General features: G+C 48.2%; 1 protein-coding gene across 6 annotated transcripts in view; it reads left to right on the plus strand.

Annotated features, from left to right (window-relative positions):
- MACROH2A1 (macroH2A.1 histone) overlaps positions 1-12,647 on the plus strand; it is a 76,495-nt gene that overhangs the window by 19,635 nt on the left and 44,213 nt on the right. For all 6 annotated transcript variants that reach the window (XR_012068616.1, XR_012068621.1, XM_072957145.1 and 3 more), the window contains exons 3-4: positions 11,603-11,709; positions 12,149-12,346. Coding sequence is in view for 4 of the 6 variants with exons in the window: in XM_072957145.1 (XP_072813246.1) it covers positions 11,603-11,709; positions 12,149-12,346 (305 nt within the window). In the remaining 2 variants the exon portion in view is untranslated. The remainder of the gene's footprint in view (positions 1-11,602; positions 11,710-12,148; positions 12,347-12,647) is intronic.

The following is a 12,647-nucleotide window of genomic DNA, read 5'->3' on the forward strand; positions in this document are numbered from 1 at the left end:
TAATTTTTTTTTAATGTCTAGAAGATCTGTTTGGTTCTTTTATGAATCTGCCTGGTCATTCTTTATAATCTCGTATTTTCTCTTCATTTTCAAAATTTTCTTTAAATATATATTACACGTATTTTTTATGTATCTGAATAATTCCAATGTCTGAGGTGTTTATAAGTCTGTCTGTTTTTGCTGGATTTTGAGTCATGGTTCAGAAAGCCCACTTCTCTTCACGACTGCAAAGGAATTACGTCATGCTCTTGCTTAGTATATTTATAGCTTAATTTTTTACGTTTTTATTTTGACCCATTTGGAATTAATCCTGATCTATAGTGTGAGAGAAGGATGGACTTAGTTTTATTCCAGATGGTTACCCATTTATCTCAACACAGTTAGTTGGATATTCCTTCCTTTCCCTGGTGATCTGAGATGCTGCCTTTACCACATGTGGAATTTCTAGATTAATTAGGGCCATTTCTGGACTTTCTTTTGTTTCATTGGTCTGTCTAGTTATATACTTCATAATGTTTCTCATACCTAGTAGGCCTTTTATTCTTGTTTTATTTTTGCAAAAGGTAATTATTTTCTTCATTAAGTAATATATACTGATGATAAAATTTGCATGTTCCCAAGGGACATTCAGTGAGATGTGCATTTCTCTCCCTGCTCTTTTGCATACCCAGTTCTCCTCTCAGACCATCAGTGTTACTAGTTTCTTATAAATGTTAGATATCTTTCTAAAGATAATCTTTTTCTCTTTTCATTTCAAAATAAATCTAGAAAGTAAAATTTCAAAAAGTAGGGTATCATGAAAATGGGTTCATGTGATATGTAGAGGCTGACATTTATATTTGAGCCAAAATCTGAGGATGGTGGTTCTACCTCAGAACTCCCCCACTTTCCCTGGTCCCCTCAGCCAACCTCGAGTCCTGACTTGAGACTGTGACGGGTGGCCTGCCTGGATCGTTGACCATCCTGGGCCTGCTTTCTCCTGAGATGACAGCTTTGTAGTTCATAGTGCCTGCCATGGATGCCACGTGTTTGTTCTAATCCTTGAAACCAGGCCAGTGCCTCAGAGAACATCCTGCACTTCCATCCTGCAACACCACCTGAATGCTGTGGTGCTTATTCACTTGTTCAGTAATTCATCTGTAATGACCTGTTTGTGAAAGAGTTTCCAAGGTCTGACCAGGTACAAGGTGCTGAGCTGGGTGCTGGGGTCAAAGGAATTACTGTTGAGTTCAACAGATTTGTATTGAGTGTCTTTGACGGGCCAGATGTCCCAAAGGACATACTAGGGACCTCAGGACTGGGAGTATGCCTTCTCCAACCCTGCCTCATCACTGTGTACTCAGTCCCCAGCACAAGGGCAGACATTCTGCAGCTGCTCAGCACATAGGTTTTTGTTGAAGGGTAAGAAGACCAGTTAGAGGAAGGATGGGTTTCTGGAGGAGGGAATATTGGTAATGGCAGATGCTTCCAGGAACTGGATGAGGATGAGAGCTGAACTAGACTCCTGGATTTTTTAATGGTGCGTAATTAGGATTAACACCAGGGCATCGTGGGCCAGACCTGCCTGAGGAGAGGCAAGTGGCAGGGCAGCTGTTGGTGGCAAACAGGAAGGGTTTCAAGAGCTTCTCTCTCACTCTTGCTACAAAAAGGTGTCTCAGCTGTACCTTGAAAAGCAGAGGAAGCCAGGAGCTGCCCAACTGATCAAAGTAGCAGCATCCCAGATGGGTGCTAGAGGTGCCCCCAAGTCCCTCTGTGAATGACCATCAAGAATGGCTTTAAAAGAACTACTTACTTACTGAGAGGAGGAGGAAGTGGGTAAGAATGCTACAAATATCTCTTCTCCCAATATCTTCCTGTTAAAATATCAGCAACTAATAAAACATATTTATAGTCCTCTTACTTTCTTTCCCTGCCTAAGGGTGCCTATGTCAAGTCAACGCAGAATAAAGTACTATGAAAGCAAAAAGCCACTCCTCAGAGCTATAAATAAGTTCCAGCAAGAAGACAAACCCAAAGGGTACCAACCACAGACAGCCTCCCTCCATCTCCCTGCTTGTCTCTTCCCACAGACCCCTCTAGTTCTGGTTGCCGAAAGATGACAGATACACACTCTCCTTGGATTTGCCAGGCTGCTCAGCCAGCCTCCGGCTCTAATCTTGGCTCCCACCCTCCCTCCCTTTCTTCCTTTATCTTCCACTCCACCTGCTCCCTTTTTAGACAAGTGCCTTCCATCTAGTGGCCAGAAAGCATGTGTTCCCTGGTACTTCAGGAGGCCTGTGGGGTCTACAGAAGGACATGTGTTGAATGGCCTTTATAGAAGACATTTATATACGTCTTCTTATAGAAGGAGGCTCGTTCTCTGCCAGAGCTCACATTTTGCCAGTAGAACTGTGAGAAGCACGTGGAAATCCAAGGTGTCTGGGAAAGGCTAATCTGTCAGCTTCCCTTGCTGTTGATATCCTGATTGATGCCCCCTCGGGTCATTGGTAACTGAGGTAATCTTTGGTTAACGTTTCTCTGTTGTCTCTGTAAATCTGAATATTGACTGCTGAAAGTCAATATCTGCTGTTCACTCGGAAAGTGAAGGTCCTTAGCTTGAGTAGAGTTGTTTTCTTTGCCCTCCCACCTCTGCCCCAGGCAGGTCCTGGCAGTCTCTCTCCTAGATTCCGATTGTGGCTCGTCTTACCACGATCTTGGGGGCGTGGAGGGCCATGCTTTGCATGCAGAAACGGTGGGGCAGTTTAAGCAATGAAAACACATGCCATATATTGAGCACTTGCTGTGTGTCAGGCAGTGGCTGAGCCTTCGTGTCTGGTGACCCACTGAATCCTCCGGCCACCTTTGCTTAGGAGGGAGCTGAGGCTCGGGGAGTTTAGATAAGGTCTCCAAGGTCACTCAGCACAATAACTCATCTCTGAAAGAGTATTTCCTGTAGGTTCTCATTGGAGCTGAAACCTTAGCAGTTAAGAGGAGAACCTCGGGACTCAGGAGCACTCGGTACACTTTGCATGTCCTCTACCTTTGGTGGACATCTCAGGAGGATGGGATTCACCCAGCCTTCCAAGGCTGGCTCCTGTCTTCGACGGAGCCATGGCCTGGCTGAAGAGGCAGACGTGGACTCCTGAGAGGGGCGGGCCCTGCACAGTCACAGGTGATTACCGGAGGGCATGTGGTATAGGTGTGCCAAGGCTGGAGGCAGTCCTATGGCCTGGCGCCCGCAGAGGACAGGTCCTGTGGAATTGGACTGGGAGGACAAATAGTCCCTGACAGGAAGGAGGAAAGTTGAGAGTTTGTAGGAAGGAGGCATGCGAACACAAGAGACCCAGGTGATGACCATTGGAGTGATGTGTGCTAGGCCACAGGGAGGGGCCATCTGGTCAGTGTGGGAAGTGCTGGCTGTTGCAGCAGCAGGACACAGAGGTCCTGGAGGAGAAGCACTCAGATGGCCAGAGGTGGCCTGAGGGCTGCCATGAGGAGAGGGAAGGGTGGTGCCCGGTTGAGTCTGAGGAGGCTGTAGCACTCAGTGGCACTGACGGTGGACTGGAGGGCCAGAAGGTTTTTGCCCAGTGTCCCTTCATTGTCCCCTTAGTGGAGAGGAGGTGGAATCATGGGTGACAGAGCTTAGGCAAGTTCTTAGACATGTGGCCCTTGGCATTGGGAATCCACTTGGGCAGACAGGGCCAGGGCTGGGCTATTAATAAGGTGACCTCAGGAGTGGCAGCCCTTGTTCATGAAAGAACCTGAAAAGTCTCCATGTGCTCAGTTCTTTTTTTCCAGAAGCAAGATTAGGCAGGCTGGAACAGATGTCAAGACAGGAGCATGCTTGTGGCACACAATTGCCAAGGCCTGTGGGGTGGCATATAGCATCGGTGCCTCTTGCCATTTACTCTGCGTTTTCAGTTTTTTATATTTCGAAAAGACAAATAGTGCACAAGATAAAGTCAAACGGCGCAAAAGAGCAAAATGTCTCCTTCTGGTGTGGTCTCTGGTTCCATCCTAGGAGGCAGAGCTGTGCCACGTCTCTGAATGCATGTGTAAGCGCCGGTGCCAGGCGTTCCCCTTCCCTTCCCCACGTGACAGCAGCTCACCACGGCACTGCTCTGCTTACTCGCCGTGTGAAAGTCCATCTGGGAAATGGCACCCTGTCAGGGCTCTTTAAATGAGTTTCCTCTTTACACTCTTCAAATCATTGCATTTCAGCAGACATCCCTGACTGTTCACCCTTTCCTGAGATGAATTAAGAACAAATGGCTATGATTTTCCATATCAAAACAAACATACATATTAACCATTTCCTTGCATATTAGTTTAGAGTCCTTGAAAACAAGTGAATGGTGGGAGAGGTCCTGCCGGCTGTCGCCTGGCCCTGGGTTAGAGCAGATTCCTCTGGCCGTCAGCTTGCCTTCTGTGGTTTTGACGTGTGCTGCCTCAGACCTTTGGTCCTGCGCTGCCATGCTACACGCTGCTGGGTGGGACAAAAGCCCCAGACCCCATCCCCAGGCAGAGGCTGTGGGGCCTCCCTGGGTGCTGCATAATATCAAGGCAAGTCTGGCAGCACCGAGGTTAAGCGGGTTCAAGTGCATTTTTCAAACATATGTAAACTGTTAAGTGTAACAGCAAAGGGTAAACTATCAGGGGAGGAAACACCAGGTTTTCTGTATTGCTTCTCTCCTCCTCCTCTTGGCTCTCACCACATCCGTCTATCCACCTAGCTAGCCGGCCAGTTATTTTGACAGAGGAAACTGAGGAAAAGAAAGTATAGTTTCCTCCTCCCAGAAATCAAGCCTGCTACACCATTTTAAAAGATAATGTGTGTGGTTGTAGCCTCAGTAATTGTAGCTTTTGTTTACAAGTGTTCTAAGCATGTAACTTGGTAACTCGTTAATCCTCACAAACCTAGAGGTGACTTCAGTTATCATCCCCTCTTATAGAAGGGGACCCTGAGGCTCAGATGGGTCTTGACAAGTCTCACAGCCCATTGCAGGAGCTTGGGTTTACTCCCAGGCTGTCAGACAGCACACCCCCAGCTGAACTGCAGTGCCATTCAGGGCTGAATGCTGAACACAGACCCAGGAGGTGAACTTACACAGATGTGCTGGAGATTTGGGGAAGGAAGAGGAAGTTTTCACGGAAGGCAAGATAACACACATGGGGCTGGGTTGGCAGGTTAGCTGAAGATAGTGTTTGCCAAGAATCATCATCTCTTTTTTGTTAATGTGTATAATGCAAAATTACTGATTTTTTTATTTTGCAATATGAAAAACAATTAGTTTTAGAAATTCTCAAATTAAGCTGCATTTCTATTTCATTGGGAGACTTTGTGGGGAAGGTGGGAAACTGGACCAGATGCTGTTTCTTGGACCCCCTAGCTCGTGGGTCCTGAGGAGGGGTCTATAATGTGGGCTTAGCAACAGTGGACAAGTTAATGTCAGAACATCTGCAGAAAAGCTATAGAATGGCTCATTCTTATAAATATACCTGGTTTTCTGCAGAGAAAATACCTCCTTCAATTACTGCTATAGGTTTTATTTTCTCTCTGGAATCCCTGGTTCCTCTGAGGCCCCTGGGACAGCCAGACTGGAGAGCTTTGCTGTGGCCCAGAGGTGAGGCCCCGGTGGTGTGGGCTGACAGCTCAGCGGGCTTCAGACTCTGCCACTTATCTCTCAAAAAGGTGGGATGTGGGCCGGTGGATTCTGGGCTGCCGAGGGAGTTGGAGGAAACTGTGGTGCAGTCAGGAGGCAGGAAACTCTTAGCAGTCACTCTCCGATTGGGGTTGATTGGGTTAAGGCCTTCCGGAATGGTGTAAAACAGTTCTGAACTCAGTGAACTGCTGGTGGCAGCCTGATGAATGGAAAGAAATACAATAAACAGATTCCTTGTCATGTTGTTGGCTTTGTAGCAAATATCTGTTTTCTCCTTGGGATTACGTGACCATTTGCTTTTCTTTGATTTCTGGTTGTTATTTTCAATATTTCTTTTGTGAGAGGAGGCGCTTCAAACAGTTCTGTAGAAGCCCCTGACTCTTCCTCTTGCAAGACTTGTGTTTAGAGTTTGGCGCAGCCTCCACATGTCACCTGTTAGCTGTTAGGAGTCTAATTCTGCAAACCATGACTTCATCTCCCTAAAGGAAGATAGACAGAATGCTTCAGTACAACAGATAGGGTTCAGTTCAAGACATTTGGATTAAAAAAAAAAGGACTCTAAGCCTTTGGTCTCTGGATGAACTTGGAAAGCAGACCTGTCAAAGGTATTCATGTTCAGATAGCTGGGCTGTAGCTGAGAAGGCTGCCAAATGATGCCGGTATTCATGGCTGTGGGAATTTTGTCAAGTGGCCTTAAAACAATCATGTTCAATGAGGCTGGGGAACGTTGGACCCAGGGGTGCCTCTGCTGCGCTTGCTGCTCTGACAAGAGAATAAGATCGCCTCACTGGGCCAGGCCAGACGGCACCAGTGGCTCACCACTTGCCAGAGACTGGCCCTGACCAGGAGTGGGACCTAGAGACACTTGGGTGTTTTGCAAGTTAGAGCTTAAAACAAGCCAAAAAGTTCTTAAAACAAAAAATTAGCTCACGAACTGGCCAGTGTAGCGCATCGTTCAACCTGTCCCCTGTGCAGTGTTTATAATTGGAGAACCTCACCACACTGAAGGTCCTCCCCAGAGCTGACCACATGTGCTTTGGGCTCCAAACCAGTCTCATGTTGGTCGTTGGTAATAAAATTAGACTGTCACTAGCCAGGAGGACTTGGCTTGAGGGGGTGGAGGGCCTGGTAAGGGGTTTGTTTCTTCTCCTCCTCACTGCTGTTTCCCAGTTTCCTTGTCTGGTTTCTTATAGATTCTGTTTGTTTTGTTTAAAGCCTCCAGGGCTGTGGCTTCTGAAAACTCCCTCCAAGGGAGGATCCAAGTGTGGAACTCTGGAAACTGAAGAAAAGAATTTGTGCCTGTAGATGTGGTGCTTTCTTGGTTCTCTTTCTCAGAATCCATTTTCTCTCAAAGCAGCCAGAGGCAAAAAAATTCAGAGATGCACAAAGCCTTCCAAGATACAAGATGAGTCAAGTGCCAGAAACCTTCCTCTGTAGGAAGGCATGGGTTCCATTCAAGTGGAGGCAGAGCTGAAGCTGGCCCTGGCCTAGCCTAGGAGGCGGCCCCCCTTGATAGTGGGGGTGAGGGGCCCATCCCTGTGGGCATGGGGTGCAGTGGCAGGAGCCCAGGCACAGCATGAGCCTGGGGCCTCCATGAATTTGCTCTTGTTGTCATTTGCAAAGCTGAGGATCACTTACCAGGAAGGAAACTTAATCAGGAAATCTCCTTTGGAGGAGTGTGCCCTGCCCCAATTCCTCAGCACTCAGCACCCCATCTCCCGCCCTACAGCAAACATGCCCTGGAGAGCAGATGGGAACTGATCCATCTTGTTGAGTTGCTGGCATTTTGCACCTCTCCTCCCCCCTGCAGCAGGCAGCCCTCTTTTAGCCAGGGAAGCCCTTTACGATTGCCATTTCTAAAAGTGGACTGAGGTTTTGTGTGGGGGGCGGGTGTTACTGAATGCTTGGCAAGGGGTGAGTTCGTGCTCTGGGTTCCTGCTTTTGTTCGCAGCCAGAGTCTGTCCTCCATCTTTCTGGGCTGTGGTCGATGGCCCCAGCCCTCTGCTTGCCGCAGTGCAGGGGAGGGGTGGAGCATGGAACACACACTCATAAAAGGTGTGTCTCTGAGGTGCTCCGGCTTGTGTGTCCCTTGATGGAGTTGCTATGGTAACTATCCATATGGAAAACATGCAGGAGTAAACAGAAGATAAAGCTCTTGCTCAACTAGTCAAAGTGTGAATCTCTACCCTTCTTTGTTACCCTACTTGACACAGCTCCCTCCCTACCCCCCAGGACTGAAGGTCCACTCTTTGAAGGTAGTGGGTGGGAGGGCCAGTTATCTTGGCCGTTGAAGATCAAAGATGAGATGGGGTTTTGCAGAAAGGAAGGAGTCCTGGCTTTTCTGGCTCTTTGAAAAAGGCAGAGGAATGACACAGAAATGACACCCAGACCCAGCTCTTTACAGGGAGCTGAAACACTCCTCACCCCGCTCCATACACCTCTCCAGTCCCTCCACATCCACCTCCTGGTCACTCCCAGGTGGCTCCAGTCTGGCATCCCTGAGTCCAGGCTGAGTCAGCAGCAAAGTGAGCACAGTCCTTGAAATTTCCGAAATGTAGAAACTCAGGCTATTGGAAATTTCACACAATGTGAAAGTGTGGGGGTGGGGCAGGGGAAAGCTAGTGGAAGTCAGGGGGAGCTCCTGGAGAATCGATCTTCAGATTTCTCAGCAGTAAGTGCTGCTTAGAGTTCGCTGCATTGCTTTACTTCCTTGTGTTACATACTGCCTGTCCCTACCCAAGTCAGAGGCCACCACACACAGGGAGTCCTAGGGACCCCTCCCACCCTTCAGGTCTTTGCATTCATCACCACCATCTTCCCTGCACAAGAAAAGCTAGGGCAGCACTGCCAAAAATAAAAAGACCACATCCCTCTTCCTCCACCCTCATCAACGGCCACTGTGCCTTCCCGTGGGGAGAGCCTCCACCAATACCCCAGGCAGGAAGAGGAAGCAGGCCACCTCCACCTTCCTGAGAAACCAGAATTTCAAACGATCTTCTTGCCAAAGGGGTGGCTTAGGGCAGTACTGTGGGTTTCTCTCTGTCTGTCTGTCTCTCTCTTTTAATGAGGGCCAGATAAGGGATTCTAAGCATATTATGGGGGAAAAGGTTGCAGTCCACCAACCTCCTCTGTATATTGTGACTCTGTAGATACTGATGACCCCATGTTTCCCTGTGGCCTCAGAAAGTGGAGGAAAACTGGGGAGGCACGGGGGTGGTAAAGGCAGGAAGCCAGCCAAGTGGGCTGTAAGTCAGCAGTGCCAGCTGCCCCTCTCCAGACTTCCTACCACATGGGCTCCAGCCCAGCACCAGCCATGGCTGGCTCTCCTTCCTGTGCCCTTACTCCCAGGGTCTGTCCTCCTGTTCGTCAGACTCCTGCTTCGCTTCTCCACAGGTGGGAGTTGGACAGCAGCATTGTAGATGTGCCGCCTCCCACGTTAACGTGGGAGAAGGCAGGCCAAGCTGGGCTCGCGTCTGCATTCTTGGCTCCTGGGGCATCCCAAGCACCCTTTTTCGCTTGGCCACACTAGGCTTTCTCCTCTGGACATTGGGACACACAGCCACCGTCAATTATAAGGAAGCTTCAGTGAAACTGCCAGGTCGGCCTGTACCCAGGCCATATGGGGAACCACCCTATTGTGACTAATGGGTGAGGGTGGGAAACATACTGATTATCTCTTCTTCCTCTCTGGGCCTCACTCTCATGACTTGCAGATGTGACATTCAAGGCGAGGGACCCCTGTGGCCTGGGAGCATCTAGTAGTCAGAGACCTCAGAGTGCCTCTGGTGTCCAGGTATCATCAGTACAGTGATTACTGAGTAAATGAATTCCTGCCTTGGATTTAGGGGAAACCTCCTGGTCCAGGTATGAGCAGCCAAGTAGCCCTCCAGCTTTACATATGGCAGTTTTTGTGTTGGGTTCAGCTGTCAGTACCCCTTAACAGTGTAAACCATGTAATAATGTAAACTTTAAATTCATGATTTTCATGTACCTAGATTTCTTTCTAGTTATCTTATAGTGAGTTTTGATTTTGCTGGCGATGTCGAGTGTTCACAACATAACTTGGAATATTAGAAATCCCTCAGTACCAGGAAGAGGTCAGACTTGAGTTGAGCCCAGAAGGGTGGGTTAGATAGACATCACAAGCAGGGGGGCCATGGTGTGGACAGAACTGAGGAGTGGGAGTATAAGATACATTTAGGGACAGTCTGCGTTTCTCATTAAGAAAACGAGGCGATTGTGATGAGGTTGACAGTTACCAAGAGAACTGGGCCACCAAGGAGAAAAGAAATCTCTTGCCAAAAGACACTTCCTAATTTCCCCCATCTTTGGCGCTCTGAAAGACCTGTCTTGTCTAGTGAGACCCTGCCCCACAGGACTGGTCAATAAACTCTAACTTAGCATCAACTATAGGTTAGGCTTGTATCCTCCTAAGTTTTTTTTCTTATTTTGAAAAATATCAGACATACAGAATGCTGAAAGAGGAACTCTCTTATGTCTTTTATATCTTACTCTCTTACATCACACCTGGACTTAACAATTGTTAACATTTCATCACATTGTTTTTCCCTCTGTAGACTTTTCTAGGATTATTTGAGAGTAAATTGCAGACATCAAGACATTTCACCCCTAAATACTTCAGCATGCCTCTCCTCAGAACAAGGTGTTCCCTTCAGTGTGGTAATACCATTATCACACTCAAGAAAATTAATAATTCCCTTGTGTCTAATATCCAGTCTACAGTAGGAGCTCCTCAGTTGTCACCAAAATGACTTTTATAGTTTCTTTTGTAATCAGCATCCCATCGCTTTGTATTTGGCTGCTGTTATGTCTGTTTAGCCTCTTTTAATCTGCTATACCCCACCTCTTTTATGTTTTTATGGCATTGACTTTGTAAAGGCTCCAGTCACATCCTTCTTGTTTTGAACCTGAGTATGCAGGTGTTTAATATTGATTCCATCAACATAAATTTTGTAAGTAATATGCCTCCTGCCCCTGAAGTCCCATAAACCCATACACGAGCCATTGCTCAAGATGCACAGTTCACTCTCGGGCCACACTGCTGGCTCCTCGGGGTTGGTGTTGGTGACGTCCAGAGTCTGTCTGCAGGCAGCCTTGTTCTCGGAAATAGGTTCAAATCTCAGCTCTACCACTTCTCACTGAGGGACTTTTCAGCTGGTGGTCCTTTCTTCTCTCTATGCATCAGTGTCTTCATCGCCACAACAAAGGGATTGGACTAGGGGCCTCCTCGTCCTACTCATCTTTGCCTCTGAACACCTCTGTGACTTGGCTCTATTACTGAGTCCAGTCTCATACTGCTTACCATACAACAGGCCAGTAAATCAAGAGATGAGTTGTTGGGGCAATAAATAGCAACTTTATTTGGAAAGCGAGCAGACTGAGAAGATGGTGGTCTAGTATCTTAAAGAACTATCTTAACCCAAGTCAGAATTCAGACTTCTTTTAAACTAAAAGGGGAAGGGGTGTGGCTGGTTGTTGAAAACTTCTTGGTGTCTGAATCCCTTGTTCTTGCAGCTGTCCATATAGATCAAGTCACATGTTCATGTAGACCTCCAACAAGACATGTATTCTCTGTTCTGTAACTTTTTATCTCTATATGAATGGTAAAGTGTTACATCTTTAAAGGTCAGAGCATTGAGAATGCGCTATCCTCTATATTTCAGGCTCTAGGCAACATTCTTAACTTACAGCAAAAACAATAGAATACAAAGGTTAAAGTAAAAGAAATAGATCTAATATGAAGTCAGATTTGCTCTTCCCTTTTATAGCTCCAAGCGTTGTCAGGCAGACCCCCTGCAGCTTCGTAGCTCAAGTTAGCTGCCTTGGGAAGCTGTTGCCAGTTCCCATTCCTGGCACCAAGAACAGGAGATCTGGGAGGATGCACATGGTCCTCTGATGCTCAAATGTGACCATATGCCTTTCCCCTCTGCTCCCCACAGCGGAGATTCTGGAGCTGGCTGGCAACGCAGCAAGAGACAACAAGAAGGGCCGGGTCACGCCCCGGCACATCCTGCTGGCCGTGGCCAATGACGAAGAGCTGAATCAGGTATGGGGCTCTCCTGTGCTTCCCCCACCCAGACACTCCAGCAGGTGGTCATGGTGCCCAAGAAGTGAGCTGTCTGTCCAGGGGGAGGGTGGCGTGTGGCTGGCTGTCAAGGGAGTGGACTGCATTTTGGACTATTAGCAGCTTCCCTCCCCTCCATGGCAGTTTTTCCCCAAGGCTTTATTGGTTGGGGGGAAATGAAACAAGGAATTTGGCTCTCCTTGGAGGAAAGATGTTTTGGAAACTCCACCTGAGTGAGTGAGGGACTCTGAAGGCTTGCTCCCAGTATAGTGAGCCAGGGTCCTGTCAGCATCCTTGTAGGTGCCATGGAGGAAGGAGCTCTACCAACCAAAAGCAAGAGCGTGGGTGGACAGGGTGACTTCTTGAAGGTCAGGGACAGGGTGGTCTGGCTCACCATCTGCTGCTTTGGTTTTCCTGCAAGCTGCTAAAAGGAGTCACCATAGCCAGCGGAGGGGTGTTACCAAACATCCATCCAGAGTTGCTAGCGAAGAAACGAGGATCCAAAGGGAAGTTGGAAGCCATCATCACGCCACCCCCAGCCAAAAAGGCCAAATCTCCGTCCCAGAAGAAGCCCGTGTCTAAGAAAGCAGGGGGCAAAAAAGGGGCCCGGAAATCCAAGGTGCGTATGTGATTTGGCAGGGACCTGTGGCGGGTGGAGTGGGCAGGTGCCGGCACGTGGGATCACAAGGGCTCCTCTTTCTGGTGAGGGCTCATCTTCCTCATGGGGCGGGGGACTATACGAACATGTAGAGCTGGTAACAGAGGGCTGGTGCAGCTGAAGTGGCCAGAATCTGGACACAAGTGTGGGACTAGATACCTGTAGGCAAGGGGGATGTGGGGAGGTGCCAGGGCAGATAGCCCCAGGCTGGAAGGACCTCGTGCTCAGCCTTCCAGGAGATGCCCATGCCTGTGGGGAGAGA

This window comes from Vicugna pacos, chromosome 3 (genome assembly GCF_048564905.1).
Source record: "Vicugna pacos chromosome 3, VicPac4, whole genome shotgun sequence".
NCBI lineage: Eukaryota > Metazoa > Chordata > Mammalia > Artiodactyla > Camelidae > Vicugna > Vicugna pacos.